The sequence below is a fragment of the Cebus imitator genome, unplaced genomic scaffold (genome assembly GCF_001604975.1).
Source record: "Cebus imitator isolate Cc_AM_T3 unplaced genomic scaffold, Cebus_imitator-1.0 Scaffold60, whole genome shotgun sequence".
Taxonomy (NCBI): Eukaryota; Metazoa; Chordata; class Mammalia; order Primates; family Cebidae; genus Cebus; species Cebus imitator.
The window spans coordinates 5,751,821-5,778,491 of NW_016107375.1; the positions used below are offsets into that span (position 1 = coordinate 5,751,821).

The following is a 26,671-nucleotide window of genomic DNA, read 5'->3' on the forward strand; positions in this document are numbered from 1 at the left end:
GTCATGCAGTTTATGAGATAACTCAGGTTAAAGCCAGAAATCCTGACAATCCAGGAGCTTAATAGTTATTTCATATATCCATATGTCTTTGTCTTTCCACAGATAGAATGTTACAAATGCTTAAAAAAGAGCCTGTTAAGGGGATTCTCTCTTAAGTTATTTTGTTTAAAACAGAATTTCTAAATTAAAAAAATTAAAAATCTTAAGCTTTTAGATCCATCATGAAAAACCAATTGATTATATTTTTTATCTTAGGCAACTTTTCTGTACAAACGTACATTATTTTTTTTTTGTTTGAGTTTATGAAGAGGCCTTTATTTCAGAGGCATGTGGTCAGACCAAAAATTTTTGACATCTACTTTTTCTTACCCACTAAATCTAATCATTCACGAAGTCTTGCCAATTGCATTTTCTAAATATTCTTTTGATTCCGTGCATTTCCTCTCCATCCTAACTACCATGACCTTCCTCCAAGGGGGGATTTCTTCTAAACTGGCCTCTTTACATTCATTCTTGCTTCCCATTCTCTAAACTGAGCTGGATATATGTTTTTCAAAACAAAACTGATTATGTTACTCTCCTCAAAACCTTTCAAAGGTTTCCCATCACCTAGAGGCTAGAGTCCAAAGCATGGACTAAGGGCTTTGTATGATTCTTCTGCCTCTGTCTTCCTCCTCAGCCTCAGTTCTACCACCTCTTCTACCTCTCTCTCTCTCTCTCTCTCTTTCTCTCTCTCTCTCTCTCTCTCTGTCTCTCTCTTTTTGAGACAGAGTCTCACTCTGTTGCCCAGGCTGGATTGCAGTGGTGTGATCTCAGCTCACTGCAACCTCCGCCTCCCGGTTCAACTGATTCTCCTGCCTCAGCCTCCCGAGCTGGAATTATAGATGTCCACCACCACTGGAGGCTAATTTTTGTATTTTTAGTAGAGACTGAGTTTTATTTACCATGTTGGCCAAGCTCTTCTCAAACTACTGGCCTCAGGTGATCCATCTGCCTCAGCCTCCCAAAATTCTCTTTTGATTCTTTTTTCTGTTTTGTTTTTGAGAATGGAGTTTCGCTCTTGTTGCCTAGGCTAGAGTGCAGTGTCGTGATCTCAACTCACTGCAAACTCTGCTGCCCAGGTTCAAATGATTCTCTTGCCTCACCTCCTTGGTAGCTGGGATTATAGGCACCTGCCACCTTGCCCGGCTAATTTTTTGTAGTTTTTAGTAGAGACAGGGTTTCACCATCTTAGCCAGGGTGCTCTTGAACTCCTGACCTCGTGATCTACCTGCCTCAGCCTCTCAAAGTGCTGGGACTACAGGCATGAGCCACCGCACCTGGCTCTCTTTTGATTCTTAACCTTTATGGCCTTTCCTGCTTCAGGGCCTTTCCCTGTGTTGTTTCCTCTGACACCCCTTTCTGTCCCTCTTTACCTAGCCAACTACTCATTTATGAGGTGTCAGCTAAACAGTACCTTGTCAGAGAAGCTTTTTCTCATCACCCTCATGTCACCACTCCTCCAGTAGCACTCTGCTCCCCTTTCTGCCACTGATTTCATTTGAAGTTACTCTGTCAACATTTTTCTTCTTCCTTAGATTTTGAACTCACTGACGGAGGGACCTGTCTTGTTCTCAGTACCCTTCACAGCCTTTTTATCACTTGATAATGTTCGTCGAATGATGAAATAAATGCCAGTAATGAAGACTATTTCCAGGCTTTGTCTCTCAGAAGAATTTACTCTAGTAAATTACCTCTGACTAGTATGAGAAAACTAATGGAAAAAGTCCATGACATTAGCAAGGTCCCCATCCTTGTCAATCTAGAAAGTTAGTTCTTTTAGAATAAAACCATCTAGATAGAAAGTTAATTCTTTTAGAGTAAATTGATGCACTTCTTAGTGCTGTTATGGTTCGGTTATGTTTATAAAGTCCGACATTAACAAAACCTTTACCATCTGTAGTATAATTTGGCAACTATGTAGGGAGCCACAAACTGGTTCAAAGGCTCAGTTGAGGAAGTGGATAGTGTCATGTGCTGTTGGCTTTAGACAGTTTGAGTGGCTTCTGGGCTTAACCCAGCAGCTGATCCACATTCCTCAATGTTAATCATCTGGTAGCTAACCTCAGCTGCTAGGTTATGGTTGGGCATCTGGTGCTTATTGCCTGATGCCTAAGAGATAGTCCTCTAATGTTTTCATTCTTTTAATATCATTCTCTGCTATAAAATCCCCCAACTCTGAGGACCCTCACTTCATTGATCTTGATAAATTATGCGTTAAGTACAGTAGATTCTTAGATTTGGACTTACTTTGCAGAAGAAGTGGATTTTATAGTGTTTTTTAAAAGTTAATATTAAATTCTGAATTCCAGTAACTTATTAATAGTGAGAGTACCTGGTAATTGCTAAGGACAGGCAGATGTGTCCCAGAAGGTCACAGGAAAACCTTTTTAATCCCCATCCCCCCTTGTGCCATGCCTAGATGATTGATTTCTCCCTCTAGTCCCTTTCCACCAGGAGTGGTTTGGTGTGAAGTTGGGGGACGCTGTATAGTATTATTTGGCTTCTTTTATGCCAAATAAATTTGGCATAAAAATTTGCTCCTGAGAGCAAATTCATTTATTAAACAAACACTCATTGATCACCAATTGTGTTCTAAAAACTATTCTAGGTACTTGGGATGTAAAAGAGAAAAAATCCAAAGAACCTGGCCTTAGTGGAACTTAACGTTCTAGAGGGGAGAAGACAAAAAAACAAGTGAGCTAAACAAACAAAAACCCATGAAGAATAAAATATATCATGCTTTGTAAGTGCTATGGAAAAAAGAAAAAGGACAGGTTAAAGATTTGGGGAAGGCAGGGCACGGTGGCTCATGCCTGTAATCCCAGCACTTTGGGAGTCCAAGGCAGACAGATCACCTGAGGTCGGGAGTTTGAGGCCAGCCTGACCAACATGGAGAAACCCCGTCTCTACTAAAAATACAAAAATTAGCCGGGCGTGGTGGCACATGCCTGTAATCCCAGCTATGCGGGTGGCTGAGGCAGGAGAATCACTTGAACCCAGGAGGCAGAGATTGTGGTGAGCTGAGATTGTGCCATTGCACTCCAGCCTGGGCAACAAGAATGAAACTCCATCTTAAAAAAAAAACAAAAAAACAAAAAAAAAAAAACACGGAGGGGTTTGGGAGTACTGTTGAGAGGTTAGAATGGGTGGTCTGGATAGTTCTTGTTGAAGGTGACATTTAAGTAAAGACATGAAACGGAAGAGGGAGTTCGCTATGTGGTTATTGAGGGAGAAGTGTTTCAGGCAGAGGGACTAGCCAGGAAAAGGCCATCAGGCAGTGGTATGCTAGGCCTGTCCTAGGAACTGCAAGGGGGCAATGTGGTTAGGGTGGAGTGAGTGAGGGAGAATAGTGGGGGATGAAGTCAGAAACAGCAGAGCCAGATCATGTCGGGCTTTGCATAAGCTTTTACCCAAGTGACGTATGGAATCAACACAGGGTTTTGAGCAGAGGAGTGACATGATTCCACTTGTGCTTTAAAGGATCACTGTGCCTGCTTTTTGGAGAACAGACTGTAAGGGGGCAAGGGTAGAAGCAGAGACTGTTGGAGGCTATTGCAGTCATCCAGGCAAGTGGTGATGGTGGCTTGAGCCAGGGCTGTCAGAAAGAAGGTGGTGAGGAGTGTTTGAAGTCTGAGAGCCAAGAGGGTTTGCTGAGGTTTGGATGTGAGATTTGAGAGAAAAAGTCAAGGAAGAACCTAAGAAGGGGAAAGCTGTTGGTGGAATGGGTTTCAGGGGGAAAATCAGGAGTTTGGTTTTAGATATGTTAATTCTGATATAAACATGTAAAGATGTAGAGTAGGCCTGGACATATGAATCCAAGCCTGCTCCACGTCTCTACATGTCTATTTCAAGCGATAAATAAAAACTTCCCATTTATTTTCCAAAACTTGAGAAAACTTTTATTTTTAAATGATTACTTTCTGATTCCTCATTGCTTAAAGTGTGTATGAGGGTACACACACACACACACACACACACACACACACACACTCTCTCACACTCTGTACAACCCAGAAATGAAATGCCCAGAATTCTGGCTCCTGGAAATAACTGTTGGTAATAGTTTGTTGTATTTTTCTTTAGGTTTCCCCCCATATACCCACACTCTAGGGCATATTTACTGTAATATATAGTTAAGTATGTTTTTCTGTATTTATCAACTCTTTCTGTATAATTTACTGGTTATTATTTCTTCATTTAAATGATTTAAAAATTGGTATTTTACCTGTATGTAACTTATGTGGAGATCAAAAATAAAGAAATAGATTCTTCTTAATCTGCCTGGCCATTTTTATTGTAAGAAATTTCTTTTGTCAGTGTGATGGTACCAGCCCGTAGTCCCAACTACTAGGGAGGCTAGGGAGGAGGACCGTTTGAGCAAAGGAGTTCAAGGCTGCAGCATGCTATGATTGTGCCTGCAAATAGCCAGTGCACTCTAGCTTGGATGACATAGTGAGACTCTATCTCTTAATTTTTTTTTTCAAGACGGACTCTATCTCTGTTGCCAGACTGTAGAGCAGTGGTGCGATCTTGGCTCATTGCAGCCTCTGCCTCCCAGGTTTAAGTGATTCTCCTGCCTCAGCCTCCCAAGTAGCTGGGAATGCAGACACGCACCACCAAGCCCAGCTAATTTTTTGTATTTTTAGTAGAGATGGGGTTTCACCACGTTGGCCAGGATTGTCTCAAACTGCTGACCTCGTGATCCATCCGCCTCAGCCTACCAAAGTGCTGGGATTACAGGCGTGAGCCATCACAACCCATCCTGTCTCTAATTTTCTTTGAAAAAGGAAATACCTTTTGCTTAAATTATGTTACTTCATACACATGGAATTGATACATGTAGAGTCATCTGAATTTTATTTTGTGATCTATAATGATTATTATATATACATTATGTTCTCCTACTGTGTCTTTATTTATTTTTATAAAAACAGAGATGGGATCTCCCTGTGTTGCCCAGGCTGGTCTGGGCTCAACAGATCTTCTCGCTTTGGCCTCCTAAAGTGCTGGGATTACAAGTGTGAGCCACTGCACCTGACCTTTATTTCTTTTTAACTGAAGTAGGCAGAGTAATTGGAAGCTGGCTTTCTTTTTTATTTTATTTCATATTTATTTATTTTGAGACAGAGTTTTGCTCTTGTTGCCCACGCTGGAGTACAGTGGCACAATCTCAGCCCACTGCAACCTCTGCCTCATGGATTCAAGTGATTCTCCTGCTTCAGCCTCCCAAGTAGCTGGGATTACAGGCGCCTGCCACCACACCCAGCTTATTTTTTGTTTTTAGTAGAGATGGGGTTTCACCGTGTTGGTCATGCTGGTCTCGAACTCTTCACCTTAGGTGAGCCACCCACCTCGTCCTCCCAAAGTGCTGGATTTACAGGTGTGAGCCACCACACCCAGCCCTGTTTATTTATTTTTTGAGACGGAGTCTCATTCTGTTGCCCAGGCTGGAATGCAGTGGCCAGATCTTGGCTCACTGTAACGTCTGCCTCTCAGGTTCAACCAATTCTCCTGCCTCAGCCTCCTGAGTATCTGGGATTACAGGTGCCAGCCACCATGCCTGGCTAATTTTGTAACTGCCCAAGGGGTTCACCTTGTCTTCTGCTTAGACAGAGCTGCTTCATCAAGACAAGGGAATTGCAATAGAGAAAGTAATTCATGCAGGGCCAGCTGTGCGGGAGACTGGAGTTTTATTATTACACAAATCAGTCTCTCCAGCATTCAGGGAGCAGAGTTTTTAAGGATAACTTGGTGGGTGGGGGGAAGCCAGTGAGCTGGGAGTGCTGATTGGCTAGAGATGAAGTTATAGGGAGTCGGAGCTGTCTCCTTGCGCTGAGTCAGTTCCTGGGTGGGGGCCACAAGATCAGATGAGCCAGTTTATTGATCAGCTGGTGCCAGCTGATCCATCAAGTGCAGGGTCTGCAAAATATCTCAAGCACTGATCTGAGGAGCCGTTTGGGGAGGGTCAGAATCTTATAGCCCCTAATTGCTTGACTCCTAAACCATAATTTCTAATCTTGTGGTTAATGTTAGTCCTACAAAGGCAATCTAGTCCCCAGGCAGGAAGGAGATCTGCTTTAGGAAAGGGCTGTTATTGTCTTTGTTTAAACTGTAAACTAAATTCCTCCAAAGTTAGTTCATCCTATGCCAAGGAATGCACAAGGACAGCTTGGAGGTTAAAAGCAAGATGGAGTCTGTCAAGTTAGGTTTCTTTTACTTTCTCAGTCATAATTTTGCAAAGGCAGTTTCAATTTTTGTATTTTTACTAGAGCTGGGGTTTCACCATGTTGGCCAGGCTGATCTTCAACTCCTGACCTCAAATGATCTGCCTGCCTTGGCCTCCCAAAGTGCTGGGATTACAGGCATGAGCCACTGCGCCTGGCCTCTTTTTTTTTTTTTTTTTTTTTTAAGTGAGATGAAATTTTGTGTATTAACTATAAGAATAGATTCAGACTTGAGCATGAAAGTTCATTTTCTTCTGAATTAATTGGATTTTTCCCTCTGCTTTTTGACATGCATATGAAAATAAAGTTTTGAATGTGCCAGAGCATGTGGTAAATATACATATTCTTTTGATGATTCAACAATTTCTTTACCTTAAAATTCTAGTACTTAGGACAAAGTTTAGCATGCACTTGTTACTCACAGGTCATCACTACTGCCTCAAGAAACAATAAACACAGAGGCAGATCAGATTCAGACAGGCGTAAGGTACAGCTCAATATACTTGTGGTCTATTTGGGAGACAGAACATAAAAGGTAAATAACAATGAGGTAGCACCTGACCAGGGCCTGATGACAAGTACCTGTTGCAGAGCTCACAGGAAAGCCCACGTGGAAAGGTTTGTATTGGGACAGGATCATAAGTGAGTCATCAAGGGCACCGAATGTCAGAGTTAAGAGTCAGTCATTAAGTGAAGAGCTGGGACTGCTTTTGTGGTGTTCAGAGCAGTGATTTAGGGAGACCAGTCTTACAGTGATGTTTGGATTGAATTGGTGGTAGAGCAGAGACCGGAGGCTTGGAGACATTCAGGACCTGTTCCCTGTTCTGTGTTTTGGAGAAGTGACATGAGCCACAGGGAGGCTTCACCACTGCTCTTGGTGTTCCGTGACCGTCCACAGGCGCTGCCTCTTTCCATATGCATCCCAGAGCTCCTATTCCTGTCTCAGATTTGTAAGGGAGCAGGAACAGGCCTGTGCCACCTGCTCAGACAGTTGTGCTTCCCCCAGCTGTCCACCCCTTCCTCCTGCCTGCCTCCCCTAGTGTGGCTAGTCCATTCTTTGAATTAAAGCATTGGCTTCTCCTTTTCCCCTGCCTGCTTCCCTAAGGCAACTCCAGATTAATTCCCTTATTAGATCTAACTTCCATTGTTGGACCTAATTCTAATTAATTCCCTTATTGGACCTAACTTCCCTATTGTTAGATATAGTGAACGCCAGGTTTCTCTTCAGAGAATTGGTATGTCAGTATGTTCAACTCTCTTATTCTTTAATTCTCCATTTTAAAGTTTAACTTCAGTAAACAACCTTTTCTACCAGCTCTGATTAGTAGTTCACATCTGTTCCCCCGTCCCCTGCTCTGTCCTGACTCATTCTGGTCACCTGCTCTGGTTACCTACTTTGACCTGAGTCACCCCTGGTCACTTGCTCTGACCTGTCCCGTAACCATCCTTCCCGCCAAACTACCCACCCCGCCACTCTAGCTTGTACTCCGCTCCCTTTAAAATAGCCATTTGGAATTAGTTTAGACTGTGTGTTATAACCCTATCCAATAGGGGAATGACACAGCAGTAGGGGCTACCTGCATCAGGAATAAGAACTTCCCCTCCCCGGTTCAGGTGCGCACTTGCCATTGTTCCATCTGTGAGCAGCACCCTTCTATAGAAGTAAATTGCCTTGCTGAGGAAATTTACATTTGAGTGCCACTACTTTTCTGGCACTGAAAATTTACATATAACACTAACAAACTCAGGGGTAGGAAGTTTTCTTTGGTAACACTTTTGAAACCCTGGGAAGTGAGTTCCACCCTTAGGGAAAATAAAAACCTGAACAGGCTTCTGTGTTCTTCATGGAGGGAGCAGGAAGGTTAAAATAGTCTTTATTGATTATTTAACCCCCCAGCTATTGCTATTATTATGGTTATGATGATTCCTGATAGGGTAAATCTGCAGGGTGTGGGCAGACAAGTTTAGGACTTGTAGCTGGTGAAGGGAAATAATGTGAAATTTCAAGGTCAATCCTGGTGTGGGGAGAGGAAGCAAAGAGATGGGTTGGGGTGAGGTGGTGAGTGGGATAAAGGGAAGTTAAAAACTGCCTGAGGGACAGGCTGGGGAAGAAGCCTTGGATTGGCTTGAGGGCTTGTTTGCCATGCCAGGATCCTGTGGCCCAGCCTGTGATTGTCCCCTGCCTTCCTTCTTTCCCCTAGTTAGCATTTAACATCTCAGAGTTCTCCTACAGCTTAAGAAAACAGAAAACAAATTTTCCTCTGTTCCACATTCCACCCTCTATTTCCTTTTCATTTATTCATTTATTTTTTTGAGATGGAGTGTTCCTCTTGTCGTACAGGCTGGAGTGCAATGGCATAATCTTGGCTTTCTGCAGCCTTCATCTCTGGGTTCAAGGTGCTACCTCAGTCTCCCTAGTAGCTGGGATTACAGGCATGCACCACCACTCCCAGCTAGTCCTTGTATTTTTAGTAGAGTCCAGGTTTTACCATGTTAGCCAGGCTAGTCTTGAACTCCTGACCTCAGGTGATCCACCCACCTCAGCCTCCCAAAGTGTTGGGATTACAGACATTAGCCACTGTGCCTGGCCCTTTTCATTCATTTCTTAACTCACTAAATACTTGTAATCTTTGTTTTAACAGCATTATTGAGATATAATTCACAAACTATGCGGTTGACCTAAAGTGTATAATTCAGTGGTTTTTCATATGATCACAGGGTTGTGCAGCCATTCCAACCTGTTTTCCATTATGGCTGCATCATGTTACATTCATTCCTACCAGCAGTATTCCTTCTAATTTTTCTATGGCCTTGCCAAAACTTGTTATTATTTGAGTTTTTAAATAGTTACCCTAGGGGATGTGACATGGTATCTCATTGTGGTTTTGATTTGCATCTCTCTTTTAATGTACCATTTGTTTATTTTCTTTGGAGAATTACCTATGCAGATCCTTTGCCTGTTTTAAAATTCAGTTGAGTATCTTTTTATTATTATTGAGTTAAAAGAGTTGGTTGTATATTCTAGATGTAAGCTCCTTATAAGATACTTGCCTCGCAAATATTTGTCTCCATTCTGTGATCTTTTTACCTTTTTTTTTTGATTGGAGTTTCGCTCTGTTGCCCAGGCTGGAGGCAGTGGTGCAATCTTGGCTCACGGCAACCTCTGCCTCCTGGGTTCAAGCGATTTTCCTGCCTCAGCCTCCTGAATAGCTGGGATTATTGGTGTGTGGCACCAGGCCTGGCTAATTTTTTGTATTTTTAGTAGAGGCGGTGTTTCAGCGTGTTAGCCAGGATGGTCTCAATCTCCTGACCTCATGATTCACCTGCCTCGGCCTCCCAAAGTGTTGGGATTACAGGTGTGTGCCACTGTGCCTGGCCCTTTTCACTTTCTTGATGGTATTTGTAGCATGAAAGTTTTTAATTTTGATAAAATCCAGCTGATCTTTTTCTAGTGAATCTCCAGATTTAACACACTCAATATTGGACAATACGACATATGAAACACATTACTTGCAAAGTGAATTTAGGTTTCATTTGTTAAATGGAGAAATTTAGATTTTATATGCAAGTTTCAAATTCCTCCTGCTGAAAGCCTCAATTATTGTTATAAATTATTTCACGTTATATATCTTGTTTTTAGGAAAAGAAGAAATATGAAACCCCTCAGAGGGAAGAGTCCGATGAAGTCTTCCTTCCAAAAACCTCCAGAGAGCAGGAAATCCCTTCTCCAGCCTGTGAATTCAAAGGAGACCATCTGAAGGTGGTAGCTGATTCCCAGCTTCAGGATGATGCCAGTGGACAAAATGAGAGTGAAATGTTTGATGTACCACTCACCTCGTTATCTATTAGCAATGAAGAGTCCCTGATGTGTAACACAGAGCCCCCAAAGGAAGGGGAAGAGGCCAGACCCTGTGTGAGGGACAGTGCAGTCAAGCCAAAGGTCGACCCAGGAGGCAGTGTTGGAACAAAAGTAGAAACCCCCAAGAACTTTACAGAGGTAGAGGAAAATAAATCGGTACAATGTGGACTTTCAGAAAGTGTACCCCAATCGAATTCTTATAGTCAGCCAGAAATAGAAAGTGTACAAGTCAGAGAAACTCAGAATAGCAAAGAAGACAAACAATTCCTGGTTTGTTCTTCAGAGGTGCCACAGAATGTTGGCTTGCAGAGTTCCTGTGAAGCCAAACATGTTTTTCCGACACCTAAAGTGAAGAAACTGTATCCCCAGTTGCCAGCTGAAATTGCCGGAGAAGTACCTGCTTTGGTGGCAGTGAAACCCTTGCTTCGTAGTGAGCGACTCTACCCAGAAATCCCATCTCAACCAGAACTAGTACCATTTACTAAAGAACAGCTAAAAATCTTGGAGCCTGGTTCATGGCTGGAAAACGTCGAGTCATATTTAGAAGAATTTGACAGCATGGCTCACCAGGATAGGCATGAATTTTATGAGTTGCTTTTGAACTACTCACGATGTCGGAAGCAACTGCTGCTGGCCGAAGCTGAGCTGCTCACTCTGACGTCTGATTGCCAAAATGCTAAAAGTCGGCTATGGCAGTTTAAAGAGGAACAAATGTCTGTACAGGTATTTTGATCAGAAGTCTGGGATATTTGCAGTGGAGCTGCTATTCCTGGGATGCCGTCCAGGTCTGGAGTCTGTTCCTTACACCCGCACTGACCCTGCCTCAGCCTATAGTAGCACAGGGCAGGGATCACAAAGTCAAATGCCTGCAGGAGCCAGGTGTATAACCTGGAGGAGTGGAGCAGGCTGACTGGCACAGTGGTCACTGGGTCAGCCCATGCATGGTTTAGAGGGGACAGCCGCTCTTGAGTTCTGCTTGGTTGTTGCTGTGAGGTTGTGGTGGTTCAGCATTGCCACATCTTATGATTTTCCAAGAAAAACTAGAAATCTGGATTTTTGTGTGAGGAATACTAATGTGCAAATGTTAGCAACTAATCCGACACATGCACACACATACACACACGTTGTAGCCTAAGCAAATCATATCTCCAGCTGAAATTCAGCCCATGGGCCATTTGTTTGTGACCTTGGGCATAATGCCACCAACATCCAGTGGGTACAGAGTGTTAAGGTTGAGAGGGGAAGAGGAAACTGAAGGTGTTATGATCACTTTGGCTTCCATAGGGTTGCATCTGATGGTCTTCCCCATCCATTGAGAGGGGATGAGGAACCTGAAGGTGATAACTGATCCCCAGCTCCAGGATGATGGCAGTGGACTAAATGAGAGTGAAACTCACCTCCTGATCTATAAGCAATGGAGAATCCCTGACGTGTAACACAGAGCCCCCAAAGGAAGGGGGAGATGTCCTCTCGAGGTTGAGAGGGGTTGGGGGAGACTATTAGATGCAACCCTGTGGAGGCCAAAGTTATCATAAGCCATTTCATAGTCGCTTGGGAGAGATGGCAAGGAAGACGAGGTTACTCTTGACAAGTTTCGCAGTGAAGGGACGCTGGAGGAGATTTGGAGAGAATATGGAACATGTGATTCCTCCATCCCTAATCCTTGTTCATTGGCAGACCTGTATATCTCTGTAGATAGGAAGGAGGGAAACATTTGGAAATACTGTATTGAGGAAGAGAGGATAGAATCAAGAATCAAGAACACAGCTGGTGAAGTTAGTATTGGAGAGGAGAGGTTTTTCCTTCTTTTGAGCAGAACTACAAAGAATGATGAGGGTAGATTCAGAGATATTTTGAGGTACCGTGAAGTTTAGGGAATAGCACATTGGCTTTATGTTCATAAAATAGAAGGCAAAATCATCAGTCTGAGATGTTCTGTTATTTGCTTGCAGCTTTCACTGCTGACTACTTCTTAAAGTTATTCTTCCGTTCTCTGAACTTGTGATGTATTTGTGATTGGTTTTATGTTCCTTTGCGCCTGATCATATATTTGCTGGTAATGTTCTCTACACATTAATATGACCCCTCACCATGATTATAGTTGATTAAGCTCTTTGAAGATGGTACTGAATCCTGTGTATCTTATACTTGCTGCCTGCTTACTTCAAATGGAAAGAGTAACTGATTTCATACTGTACCTTTTTGTCCACCGGCAGGGTATCTGTGCAGATCAAGTGAAAGTTTCCAGTTATCATCGCTACCAAAGAGTAGAAATGAATGAAAATGCACTTGGGGAGCTGAAGAAGCTATTTGATGCCAAATCTGAGCACCTTCACCAGACCCTGGCCCTTCATTCTTATACTTCTGTGCTCTCAAGGTTGCAAGTGGAGTCTTACATCTATGCATTGCTCAGTAGTTCAGCTGTTCTGAGATCTTCAGTAATTCACCAGCAAGGCCGAGGTGTGTAAGTAATGAAGATCTCTCTCTTTTCTGTGTTTTGAAATAAAAAAAAAAAATTGAGGGATGTAGTCTGGTTGAATTGGCTATGTGGTAATTGGTCTTACAAAATGCTATTTGTGCTTGCAGTTTTACCACGCTTCCCTCAGTGTGGGATTGAGATTTGCCTTAATGACATTTCTTGGGAACGTTGCCAGGTCTCTTTTCTCTGTGGCTTTCTCTGCTTCTCTAGGATGCCAGAAAGCTCACGATCTATCATTAATGTCCTTTGCTGTCCTAGTTTATGTGCTTGTTACCAAGTTGAGTCCAAATACAGGTTTTGATTATAAAATGAATCATCAGAATACTTCTTCACCCTTTATCTTTTGTGCTTTGTTTGGACTGCCCTTTTTTTGTAGGGCTGTTTTGTTTAATTTTCCAACAGAGGATTAATAATGTTCTGAATTTTTCATCTTATTTTGGATTTTAAGAAATTAGCCTTAACGACACAATATTAACTATTAAGTATGCTTATTGAATTATGCGGTTTTTATTTCTGGGGGATATATTAGGATACTTTAACGTAAAAGTCCCCCTCCCCCATTTTCTTAACTACTCAAAGAATTGGGGGTAAGTCAAAGATCTACTAATTTTCAAATAAAAAATAATGGATTATGGCCAGGTGTGGTGGCTCACACCTGTAATCCCAGCACTTTGGGATGCTGAGGGGGGTGGATCACTTGAAGTCAGGAGTTCGAGACCAGCCTGGCCAACATTGTAAAGCCCCATCTCTACTAAAAATACAAAAACTAGCTGGGCATGGTGGTGGGTGTCAGTAATCCCAGCTACTCAAGATACTGAGGCAGGAGAATGGCTTGAACCTGGGAGGTGGAGATTGCAGTGAGTTGAGATCATGCCACTGCACTCCAGCCTGGGCGACAGAGTGAGAGTCTGTCCCAAAAAGAAAAAAAAAATGAATTGTGATGAGGTTGATTTTTCCCTTATTTTGAAATACTTCAGTGTTAAATACTTTTTGACTTGGCTGTTTATAAAAATTTAAATATTTTGATATAACTTTTCTTCTTGTATTTTTATCTGCACTAAATATGTTTAAGGTTTTTTGTTGTTGTTGGTTTAAGTGAAGACACTAAAAATTCCCCCAAAAACACCATTTATGAGGGACTCCTTTAATTTCTTTCATTTACAGCGTCTAAACAGACAGAAAGCATTCCCTCTGATCTGTGTCAACTAAAGGAATGCATTAGTGTCTTATTCATGTTCACCAGGAGAGTTAATGAAGATACTCAGTTTCATGATGATATTCTTCTCTGGCTGCAGAAATTGGTAAGTGGACAGAAATACATACAGTAGTCTGTTTTATTTCTCTCATAATTTAGGAATTATCTGTTATTTCATCATATTTGGTCTTCAACAGTTTTTTTTTCAACTAATTTATTTAATGAATTAATTAGTGACTTTTCTTTGATCATGATACGTGGTAGTAAGTTATCTAGTGCATTATTGAGCACAACGTCTGTTTCTCTCTAATAAACATGTTAAATGAACTCTGGACTTCAACTTTGGAAGAAATGGAAATGCAGGAAGTTTGCTAAATTGAAGACTAGATGTACATTCAGAATATAGGCACAGGTTGAGCATTCCTCATTTAGAAATCTGAAACAATCCAAAATTCCAAACTTTTTTAGTGCTGATATGATGCCACAAGTGGAAAATTCCACACTTAAGTACTTAATAGAAACTTTGTCTGATGTACAAAATTACAAAGAATTTTGTATAGCCTGACCTTCAGGCTGTGTATAAGGTATACATGAAACAAATGAATATTGTGTTTAGACTTGTGTTTCATCCCCAAATGTATTAGTCCTTTTTCATGCTGATGTTAAAGACATACCCGAGACTGGGAAGAAAAGGAGGTTTAGTTTGACTTACAGTTCCACGTGGCTGGGGAGGCCTCAGAATCATGGCGGAGGGCAAAAGGCACTTCTTACTTAATGGCAGCGAGAGAGAATGAGGAAGAAGCAAAAGCAGAAACCCCTGATAAACCCATCAGATCTTGTGAGACTTATTCACTGTCACGAGACTAACATGGCAAAGACCAGCCCCCAGGATTCAGTTACCCCCCACTGGGTCTTTCCCAAAACACATGGGAATTCTGGGAGATAAAATTCAAGTTGAGATTTGGGTGGGGACACAGCCAAACCATATCACCAAGATATCTTATTATGTTTATGCAGATATTCCAAAATCTGAAAAAATCTGAAAAATTTCTGGTCTTGTGCATTTTAGATAAGGTATCTGATCAAAAAATTTTCTATATCTCACTCTTTTTGTCAGCTGATATTTAATGTTGTGCTTTAAAAAGTTTCTTTTAAGAGAAAGAAGAAAGGCATAAGGATTTGGGAAACTTAGGGAAGATGTTAGGTGTGTTAAGGGAAGAGGGGTGTTTGTTTATTGGTTATGTTTTTCAATGGGGCTGCCTTGGGTGCTGTTTTTAGATTTGTACCTAGAGTTCTTAAATGTAGGGTAATGTTTCAAGCATCCTTATTTGGATTTAAGGAACTATTAAAAACTAGTTTAAATTATTTGACTTATATATCTATTCACTTGTGGCCAGGAACATTAGGGATTTGTAATTTGCCAGAGAAGAAACAACTAGATTTGTAGAGAAACTGCTTGTGATGTTATCATAGTACTCATAGATTCATAGACCTCTAGTGTGCCTCTGTGGTAGAAACTCAGCCAGTGAATAGTATATCTTGTGTTTGGTTACTCTTTTGAAAGATTGCATGTATTTAAGCATTGGATAAATGACTTTACTAGACACCTAGATAAATTATTCTTGATTTAAAAAATAGATCATATGACCTTTATTGTTCAGGTATCAGTCCTACAAAGAGTTGGCTGTCCTGGAGATCACCTCTTCCTTCTAAACCATGTTCTTCGATGCCCTGCTGGTGTTAGTAAATGGGCTGTTCCTTTCATCCAGGTATGATCAATGGGCAATTCTTTCTGAGGGGTTGGGGTAGAGCTTTTATTAGACATTTTTCCTGAAGAAATTGTGAAAGAAAAAAGACTTTAAAAATAGTAATATTTAAAATAAAATTCTTAAAATACATCCAGTATACATTTATAAAAATTTAACGCCGAAACTTGTTGGGCCACCCATAATTGATAGAATTGTACTAGTTTGCTTGTAGTCTGGCTGCGTAGATTCAGTTGTATTTAATTCTACACAATTTCTGTGCAGGAAGGCTCACCAGGGGCATTTTTCTCATGGTATTCAATATAGCTTCCTAAGTAAATCTGTCTCACACCACAGTTGGTACAGGTCAAACAGAAGCCTCCGCATCTCAGAGTTCTTTAATACTAGCAGAGATCTCAGGTCTGTGTGATCAACTCTTGTATACTTAGGAGTTGACTATGTGGTTTTTAGATTCTCCTCTCTGCTGTTGCCTTTGGGTCAATTTGTTACTCATAGCAACCACTTAGAATGGGCAGGACCAAAATATTTCCCAAATTCAGCTTCTCCACATCTCCTTTTGTTTTTAGTATTTTGGGTGGCAAGAAGTCTTAATCTTACTAGGTAGAAGAAGGATTTGCTGGTTTTTGTTTTGTCTCTCTTTGGATTAAAGTAGCAGTAGTGTCCTTTATCCCATGTTGTTATGGATAATTGATGGAACTGCCCAGCTACCTCTGTTCTTTGAGTGCAGCTGACTCAGTGCTGCCAGGTAACCCATGGGCTGTGCTTTACTCTTGTGTACTAGGTACCAGTGTCAGCCTTGTTCTGTTAACAGCAACTTTGGTTAGAACACTTGTGAACCAAGATTACAGACACTTGGTTTATTTGTTTTCTACAGTATGCTTTTTGCTTTTCTGATTTCAGATCAAAGTGTTGCATAACCCATCAGGGGTCTTTCATTTTATGCAGTCCCTTGCCCTGCTGATGTCTCCTGTCAAGTAAGTGTGGAAGAGCTTTGTGAAGTAGAGATTGAAATGCTTCCTTCTTCTAAGGGATTGGCTTCTGAAACTGCCTAGATCCAAAGAAGAACAGCTAAGGGAAGTTTGGTATTCTAGAATTTAACATTGCAGATTTTCTTTGGATTTGATTGATACTTCTTGTTTCAAAGTGACCCTTCAACTGCTTATATGCAAACAAACAACCATTTTTATGGGTTCCCCCTTTTAGTGGGTTTGCCTCTCCTGTCATATATGCTATTGTGAAAGGTGCTACAGACAAAAAGGTGATCTGTTTCTTGGAAAAAGAGGTTTAGTGCCAGAAGAGAAATAGCACAGAGAGATTTAAGAGTTAAATTGTGAAGCTATGCAATAGAAATGAAGAGAATAAAGAGTTGAGTGGAACAGTCAGAGAGGGTTTCATGGTAAATGAGCTATGTTTGGAGAATGGATTGGACTGGACATGGTGGCTCACGCCTGTAATTCCAGCACTTTGGGAGGCCGAGGCAGGTGGATCACCTGAGGTCAGGAGTTTGAGATCAACCTGGCCGACATGGTGAAACCCCATCTCTACTAAAAATACAAAAATTAACAAGGCGTGGTGCTGTAATCACCTGTAGTCCCAGCTGCTCAGCAGGGTGAGGCAGGATAATTGCTTGAACCCTGGAGGCAGAGGTTGCAGTGAGCCAAGATCGTGCCATTGCACTCCAGCCTGGGTGACAGAGTGATACTCCATCTGAAGAAAAAAAAAGAATGGATTGGATTTCAGTAGGAGAAAAGGACAAGGGAGAACATGCAGGTGGGAGAACAGTGTGAGCAAAGGCCCCAACACAGGTTAGATACCTGTGCAGAGCACAGGTAGATTAGCATGGCCGAAGCTAAGGTGTGTGCAGGGGCTGGTAATAAAGGTGAAGAACTCGGGTGGGTTGGATTATAGAAGTCCTTGAAATTAAGATGAGGAATTTAGATGTGATGATTCCTTTCCCTTACTGCCTTGGATACAAGGGGCTGCTCCGGCGTGTGGTAGGTTATGATTTGACTCACAAGTGTTTTTGCATTTATATCTATGTTTTGGCCCTAAAGAAGCCTCTCCATTGTCCTTTTTTCACTCAGTAAGTCATAGTTGCTAAAATAGTTTCCCTGGCAACACTGGGAGCCTGGTTTGCGTTAAGGTCCGCAGCATATGTATTGAGGTCCTGTGTCAGGTAGGGAGCTGTGCTAGTGTAGCTGCTTTTCTGCAGTTGCTCATCATTACTAATTCAGAATAGTTGCATTCTCCACCAAAATTAGTGCAGTTTTAGTAGCCTTGGTTTTTGGCCAGTTCTTATTTCTTATTTACTAATTTAAACCATTTGAAGATTGGGTTGATGTGTGGCTCTTCTTCAGGGTGAGGAGATACTCCAGAATACAATCACGTGGGGCTTCATGTAAGTGATGGGAGTAATTATTCTTGTCCTTTAGAAATCGAGCTGAGTTTATGTGCCACATGAAGCCCAGCGAGCGGAAGCCATCCTCCTCAGGGCCTGGATCTGGGACCTGGACGCTAGTAGACGAAGGAGGAGAAGAGGTAACTTGTCATGTCCGCATCATTTTGATGAATCATTGTGAACCCTTCTTATGCCCCAGGTATAGTTCTAAGCACTTTTCACATAGTAGCTCATTTAACACATAGCATCTCATTTAATTCTTCCAGCAACCCCATGAGGTAAAGACTTATGATTCCCATTTTATAGACGAGGAAACTGAGGTGCATGAGTTTGAAGTATCTTCTCTCAAACCATAGAGTCATGAAATGCGGAGCCACTAGAGCTTGTGCTTTGAGCCAGTGTGCTGTGCTGCACCCCTTCTCTAGAATATCATTCTGTTCAGCTGGGAGAACTTGGCACCTGGAAGTTAAAGTCATATTATGTAAGATGTATATGAGGAATTTCTTTATGTAGTAACAAGTTTCTGGGGTTTGAGCCTCACCTACAGATGATATGAATCTGAATAATAAAGAGCTGGAGCTTAGCAAGATTTTCCCTTAACTCATAAACTTCTTATCCAGAAATTCTCAATTGAAAGGTAGAGATGATTTTCTGTTTGTGGTGAGAATTTAATGATCAAAATCCAGCTTCCTGAGATCGCCCTTGTTAATTTTCCTTTCTACTGTACCCATCGTGAGTCTATTTATAATCAGTTTTGTTCTCCAGCTAATTATCAGTTCTAGTCCTTTGTTTTGGTCTGAATCATGATTTGATGTTCTGGTCTAGGATGCTGAATGACCAGATTTGTTATAATCCCTCTCTTAAAAGGAGGTGAAAGTGTGCAGCAGACAGTTCTCAGAATGACAGCCATGGCAGCTGTGGGATCATGTCTCTGTATCTCCCAGAGTGCTCCTTTGGAAGCGAGGATGCCCTTCACAGTTGTTTTTCTCTTCCCGAGACTTGCAGGAGGAGGTGGTCAGGTGGTGGGAAATGATGTGGATGTGCAAGCGTCTTTGCTAGAAACTGAGGAGTCATTCTGAAGCAAGCTTCTCAGGAGCCAGTGCAGATTGGTCTTTTAAAGATTGTAGTGGAGCAATATGTTTTTTTTAGAGTGGTCTTTCTTGGGGAAGAAGTCTTTTTTTCTGGTAGGTTTCCTGCTTCTAATCCCAGACAGATAATGATTAAGGAGCATTATAAATACTTGTATTGTTTAGTTAAATCATTACAAGTTACTGGAAGTGTTTTAAATACTTCCGGTCAAAGTATTTGATTGATTATCTCACCCTGCATTGGGTGCCTGGCTCCTGTTTAGCACCCCCTCAATATTCAGTGAATTCAAGAACATGGGGCGTAGATGAGAAAGTTGGGAGTGCCATTGCCTCAGAAAAGCTGTGGGGAGGAAGGCGCTCTGAATTATCCACATCAGTGGTTTCTTGATACTAGCCATATACTAGAATCACCCGGACAACTAACAAACCTTGCCCAGGCCCATACCCAGACATCCCAATATTTCAAAGCCTCCCTGGGGATTAAATGTAAGGCTGAGTTAAGAACAGCTAAGTTGAGATCTACTGCCTTAAGTAGAGTTCCTAAAACTCTTGTTTGTTAGCCATTTTAGATACATAGTAAGAGGTAAAAATTGAGTGGCTTAAGAAAATTGTGAATGACTGGCACCAGTCCCTTGTTGAAATTCAGGTGATATATTCTTCAGGTTCTCAGGATCTTTTTACTTCCTTCCCTTTTTCATGTAGCATATCTCAGGACATAAATCAACTTGGTTTTAAGGTGACTTTAGTGCACTGTGCCAAACAAAAAGACCACGAAGATTTCCCCTATGTAATCGTTTTATATAACCACGGTTATCTTATACTGCTTTTCGCAGCGCTAGTTGACAACAGAACTTCAGTCATCCATAGCAAATGTCAATTGCTTCCTCTTCAGTCTCTTGAATATTACATAGACCTTGATTTTGGGGTAAGAGAATTGTAGCTAACACAACTCGAACTCTCATCTACGGTTCTTTTTTTTTTTTTTGGGATGGAGTCTTGCTCTGTCATCCAGGCCGGAGTGCAGTGGTGCAATCTCTCGGCTCACTGCAACCTCTGCCTCCCAGGTTGAAGCAATTCTCATACCTCGGCCTCCAGAGTAGCTGGGATTATAGGCACATACCACCATGTCTGGCTAATTTTTGTATTTTTAGTAGAGATGGGGTTTCACCATGTTGCCCAGGCTGCTCTTGAACCGCCCGCCTTGACCTCCCAAAGTGCTGGCATTACAGGTATGAGCCACAGCTCCAGGCCCATCTGTGATTCTTTAATTGATGTTATCAAAGCACTGATCCCTATAGTAAGGTCCTCAATCTAGAGAATTTCTTTTTTTCTATTTTCTTTGGGTTGGACATTTAATGAGAGCAATTTCAGTCACTGGCTATGACCCAGTTACATATAAAATTGTGCTTGCAATTTCAGGGGATTTACTGTGGAACTATCTGTGGAACTGAGACTATAAATTTCTGTCCTGGAGAAAAGATCCATGAAGACTCATGAGGCTATCACGTGTACCATTGAGACCTGTGATAATTTAGCTCCTGTAACTCTAGACCATAGTGTGATCTGATCAAACCAGCTGACTTGATTTTTTGTCTTTTCCCTTAGGATGAAGACCCTGAGACCAGTTGGATTCTTCTTAATGAAGATGATTTGGTGACCCTTTTAGCACAGTTCCCGTTTCATGAACTCTTTCAGCATCTTCTTGGGTTTCAAGCAAAAGGTAGACTAATTTGTCTTGTCTTATGTAAAATGTGGGAAGGCAAGTGCAAACAGTAACTCTGCATTGAGTCTTACTTCCTGTGCAGGCTCTAACTCAGGTTTCTTGTGCTGAGCTGTTCTAGGCTTCTCTTGTGCTTGTAATTTCCCACTTGGTGTTTAGAGGTGAGAAGGCTGACTAGCTTGCACATTGCCCAGCTTAAATAAATTGTTTCTAATTTTCACTTTGTCTCAAGTTTTTTTCCCATTTCATGTTGATATGGGAGCCAGGGTAGTAAGATTGTCAGTTCTTCTCCATCTTGGCTTTGGGTGTTCATTAAAATATTTAGATAGCTGTATCTCTTCATGCTTTTAATAGTAATTATGATGTTTTTCTTTTATCTGGTTAACTTCTAGGTGATTATTTACCTGAAACAACAAGACCTCAAGAGATGATGAAAATTTTTGCCTTTGCCAACTCACTAGTGGAACTTCTGGCTGTGGGGTTAGAAACCTTTAATAGAGCACGCTATAGGCAGTTTGTGAAGCGAATTGGTTATATGATCAGGTAATACTGCTATTGGTCTGTCTTTCTCTGTTACTTTCACCCTAGTCAGACACAGGCACTGTATAATTGGGATGATGGACATTTTAGTTATAAACCTCAGGTCTTATTTCTTATAAAAGTTAAGATTTTTTCCTTTACTATCTGTAAGATGGGAATTTCATAACTGCTTCCAGTCAGAATATTTTGTGAATTATCTCAAATTGTAACTGGCTTGCTAGATGATTGTTCTTGGAGTCGAGATCCCCAATGCTGCTGCTGGGTTGAAGTCTGGGCGAGAGAGAAGGCATCTAGGAAGATACAGGCTCTTAGTGCTTCTGATGTCTTAATAAATTTAGAGGCTATGCACTGCTTTTCTTTGAATTAATATTATACTCTTTTTTTCTGCTTTATTTTTCTGTCTTTACTGGATTATTTCCTATAGCATATACAGATGCTGTTATTCAACTTCCTTTTCCACCCAAAAGAAACTCCAGAATCTAGCTGTGTCTTCCCATCTTCACTGCTCGCATCCCATTTCATTCCTAAGTCTCCTGACGTATCTTCCTGCTTCTGACTGCCCACTGCCCCCTTCCGCGCTTTCCCCAGTGTATTCTCAAACAGCCAGTGTTCCTTATGAGTCGCGAGTCAGCCCAGCCACTGTCTGCCCAGAGCCCTACCGTGCTCCCCATTGCACTCAGGGAAAAAGCCGAGGTCCTCACCGTGGCCTGCCGGGCCTTTCACCATCTGGTTTCCTGCCATTTCTCTGTTTTGTCTCCAGCCAGTTTCCTTCTCAGCCCGCTGGCCACTGGCCTCATTGCTGTTCCCTAAACATACATGACACCCCTCAGAGCTTTTGCATTGGCTGTTTCTTCTACTTGGGCACTCTTCTCACAGACACCCTTGTGACTCCTTACTGTTTTCCAGACATTATCAAATGTCCCTCTTTTTTTTTTTCTCTTTTTGAGAGGGGGTCTCACTCTGTCACCCAGGCTGGAGTGCAGTGGCGCAATCTTGGCTCACTGCAACCCCTGCCTCCCAGGTTAAAGCAATTCTCTGCCTCAACCTCCCAAGTAGCTGAGATTACAGGTGCGCGCCACCACACCCAGCTAATTTTTGTATTTTTAGTAGATACGGGGTTTCATCATCTTGGCCAGGCTGTTCTTTAACTCCTGACCTTGTGATCTACCCACTTTAGCCTCCCAAAGTGCTGGGATTACAGGCGTGAGCCACCATGCCTGGCCCAAATGTCCCTCTTTAGTGAGGCCTCTTGTGCTCCCAACCCACCTCCTTACCCTGCCCACCCCTCCATCTCCAGACATACCTTGTTCTCCTCTTTGGCTTTATTTCTCTCAGTGTCACTTACAACCATGTGACAGACTATATATTACTTTATTTGTTGTCCCTTTGCCCTTCACCAAATGTAAGCTCCGTGAAGGTAGGATTTTATTTAATTTTAAAAATTTATTTTTGTTTCTATTTTTGGAGATGGAGTCTCGCTCTGCCACCAGGCTGGAGTGCAGTGGTGCCATCTGGGCTCATTGCAACCTCCACCTCCTAGGTTCAAGAGATTCTCCTGCCTCAGCCTCCTGAGTAGCTGGGATTACAGGCATGCACTACCATACCCAGCTAATTTTTGTATTTTTAGTAGAGATGGGGTCTCACCATGTTGGCCAGGCTGGTCTCGATCTCTTGACGTTGTGATCTGCCTGCCTTGGCCTCCCAAAGTGTTGGGCTTACAGGCATGAGCTACTGCACCTGGCCGAAGGTAGGATTTTATTTTTTCCATTTCATTATCTTCAGAACCTGTACGATAGTAGGAGCTCAATAAATATGTGTTGAGTAAGTGAATGTTGTAAATGTAATAGAAAGGTGCAGCTATTGAGCTAATGAAAAGTACTGTATTATCTTTCCTCATGCTCAGGATGACCCTTGGTTATGTAAGTGACCATTGGGCACAGTATGTGAGCCATAACCAAAGCTCAGGATTGGCCCAGCAGCCCTACTCTGTGGAGAAACTACAGGTTGAATTTGATGAGCTGTTTTTGAGGGCTGTCCTACACGTGCTGAAGGCCAAAAGGTAAGACATATGATGATATTTAGTGAGAAGTAACTTCCTCACTAGTGAGAGTATTCGAGTGAAAGCCACTTAAGTAGGTCTTTTGTAATAGTTTTTTCAGTGTATTTCACCTTTTATCTAGGGCAAATTCTTGGGCCTTAGTTTCCATATCTGTAGTATCCCCCTGTTGACTGAAATCATCTTCCTCTCAGTTCTTTCTGTTAACACTATTCTGGTGTTTCAGTTTTTTGCCACCTTGAACTTTTGGGGAAGCCTTGAACAGGGGAAAACAAGGATAGATTTTCTCCATCACATTCCCCCTGCCATGCCTGCAGTGAGATGCAGTAGGTGCGCAGCATGTCGTACAAATGATTGGCTGATTTTATTGTTCAGTTTGCCTTCCTGCAAGGGTTTTAAGGTCTGGGAATGTCATGGATCTTGGTCCTCTGTCTGGGCTTTGTAAATGCTGTGTTTGGATCATGCTATCTGTGCCACTGCTTACAGCACAGGACCTCTTTGAGGCATAGGCAGGGGCACAGCGATGCGTTCCGTGTTCCCTTCCCTGAGCCACTGGTCAGGTTGAGGAGTGGATTCTGCTGCAGGATTATGCCCTTCACTAGGAGATGCAGGTCCGCCTCCACCCCCACCCAGCTCGGCTTATAAACTGCTGGCTCTCCCCAATTTTGGCCATCTCCTGAGCTAGCTGTCTACACTCCCTCTTGCCATGTGACTCTTAGCTTCAGTCCCCGATTTATTCTATGTTGTGTAGTAAGTTTGAGTCTTGGTCTGCCATTTACTGTTACCCTGGAAAAGACACTTAATATTTGTGGTCTTACTTCATTGATAAAACAGAGATGGCGATAATGATACTACTGTTCCATTAACCTCATGGATATGTGATAAGGGTGAATTGTGGTAATGTGAGGAAATATATTTTAAACCATAAAGAACTTTTCAAATGTGACTAGGGGTTGTTCTTATGTGGTTTCATATGGGGAATAGAATAATCTAGAGACTTAGAGACTAAGATCAGGAGTTGTTAGCTAAGTGTTAACCACTTTTAGACACTGTGAAGGTGTGAGTCTTAAATAGAACTTTGGTATAGAAATTTATCTTTTTTCTTTTTATTTATTTTTTTGAGACAGTCTCACTTTGTTTCCCAGGTTGGAGTGTAGTAGCACGATTTTGGCTCACTGCAACCTCCACATCCCGGGCTGAAGTGACTTTCTCACCTCAGTCTCCTGAGTTGCTGGGATTACAGGCACTTACCACCATGCCTGGCTAAATTTTTGTGTTTTTAGTAGAGATAGGGTTTTACTATGTTGGTCAGGTTGGTCTCAAATTCCTGACCTCAAGTGATCTACCCGCCTCAGCCTCCCAAAGTGCTGGGATTACAGATGTGAGCCACCACACCCAGCCTTATCTTTAGATTCCTCCTGTTACATGGGTACCATAAATTTTCTGGTCTCATGAGATGCACCAAATCCTGTTGGGAACGGTGTCAGGGCGTCAGTGCAGTAGCACCTGCCCACTGACGCCAGCCTGGTGCGTGGAGAGTCTTACTTCTCTATCTCCTGTCACTTGTTCTTGAACTTGCTTAGGTGAGAGGCAAAGCTTTCATCCTAGTTACTTCCTAGGGCTTATGTATTGAGCTGTGAACCCTTCCTGTAACATTATGTATATAATTCACAAAGATAACTGTTTTAAAATGTTGACAGCCATTGTTCTTGAGTTTATTTTAGGAAACAAATTATATGAGAACCAGATATTTAAAGCTATGAAATTTAAATTTATTTGGGACTCAAATGGAAATTTCTGGCAATAGCTATCCCTTCAACCTAAAACAAAAGTAAACTATATTAAAAAACAGACAACAAAAATTTAAGCTATGGCTGGGCACAGTGGCTGACGCATGTAATCACAGCACTTTGGGAGGCTGAGACAGGCAGATCACCTGAGGTCAGGCGTTTGAGGCCAGCCTGGCCAACATGGTGAAATCTCATCTCTACTAAAAGTACAAAAATTAGCCAGGCATGGTGGTAGACTCCTGTAATCCCAGCTACTCAGAAGGTTGAGGCAGGGAGTCATTGGAACTTGGGAGGTGGAGGTTGCAGTGAGCTGAGATTGTGCCACTGCACTCCAACCCGGACAGCAGAGCAAGACTGTCTCAAAAAAAAAAGTACGTGTGTATATATATATATTATATAAATTCATATATATATATATTTTTTTTTTTTTGAGACGGAGTCTTGTTCTGTTGTCTAGGCTGGAGTGTGGTAGCACAATCTCAGCTCACTGCAACCTCCATATCCCAGGTTCAAGTGACTCTCCCACCTCATATATTTATATATGTATATATTTATATAGATGTATATATGCCAGACTTCCCTGAATGCCTGCCATATAGGGAATTTTATAGCCTGAAATATACCCTGTTTGTGATATTACTTTTAAGTCCTTTACAGTTTCCCTTTATTGTTTTGGGGTTATAAAACAGCGTCAGGTCCCATGTGAAGTGTTAGGATAATTAATTTATAAGATAGAAACCTGGTCCACCTGACCTTAGAGAATTTTCTTAATCTCTTGGTCAGGAGTCTAGCTGGTGGTGTTTTCAGAGTCCAGGTCAATGTGGGTTTGGCTGCCAGTTGCCTGTCTAGGTTCATAGATGTGAATTAGGCCTACACTATTCATTTCTTTCTTAAATTTGGTTTATTTGTAATTAGATAATTTGTAACTGGATGATTTGTAGTGCCTCAAATATGGCAACAGCTTTGAGTGCCTCATATATATATATATTTAATTCAACAGTTGGTAAGTTGCTATACATGCCTTAGCAGATTTTATTTTATTTTATTATGAAATGGAGTCTTTGTCCCCCAAGATGGAGTGCAGTGGCGTGATCACTGCAACCTCTGCCTCCCAGATTCAAGCAATTCTCCTGCCTCAGCTTCCTGAGTAGCTGGGACTACAGGCATGCACCACCACGCCCAGCTAATTTTTGTATATTTAGTAGAGATGATGTTTTACTATGTTGGCAGGGTAGTCTCGAACTCCTGACCTCAAATGATCTACCTGCCTTGGCCTCTCAAAGTGTGTTTACAGGCATGAGCCACTGTGCCCGGCCATTCCTTAGCAGATTCTGACTTCCATGACCACCATCCTGCTACAAGTTGTTGTTTTTTTTTTTTTTTTTAATTATGATGACATTCACATACAATTTTAATAAGCATCTATTGAGTGCTGAATGTTTTTGAGATACTGGTTTAGATAGCAGATAATTAAAATACAAGGTTCTAGTTATAAACTGGTTTATATAAAAATG

At 41.8% G+C, this 26,671-nt stretch overlaps 1 protein-coding gene across 2 annotated transcripts in view; it reads left to right on the forward strand.

The window, feature by feature from the left end:
* Window positions 1-26,671, forward strand: part of EPG5 (ectopic P-granules autophagy protein 5 homolog) — a 112,885-nt gene that overhangs the window by 2,198 nt on the left and 84,016 nt on the right. For both annotated transcript variants that reach the window (XM_017529711.2, XM_037738988.1), the window contains exons 2-10: window positions 9,907-10,848; window positions 12,342-12,585; window positions 13,769-13,905; window positions 15,461-15,568; window positions 16,466-16,539; window positions 17,998-18,103; window positions 20,657-20,771; window positions 21,164-21,314; window positions 23,215-23,370. In XM_017529711.2, coding sequence (XP_017385200.1) covers window positions 9,907-10,848; window positions 12,342-12,585; window positions 13,769-13,905; window positions 15,461-15,568; window positions 16,466-16,539; window positions 17,998-18,103; window positions 20,657-20,771; window positions 21,164-21,314; window positions 23,215-23,370 — 2,033 coding nt within the window. The remainder of the gene's footprint in view (window positions 1-9,906; window positions 10,849-12,341; window positions 12,586-13,768; window positions 13,906-15,460; window positions 15,569-16,465; window positions 16,540-17,997; window positions 18,104-20,656; window positions 20,772-21,163; window positions 21,315-23,214; window positions 23,371-26,671) is intronic.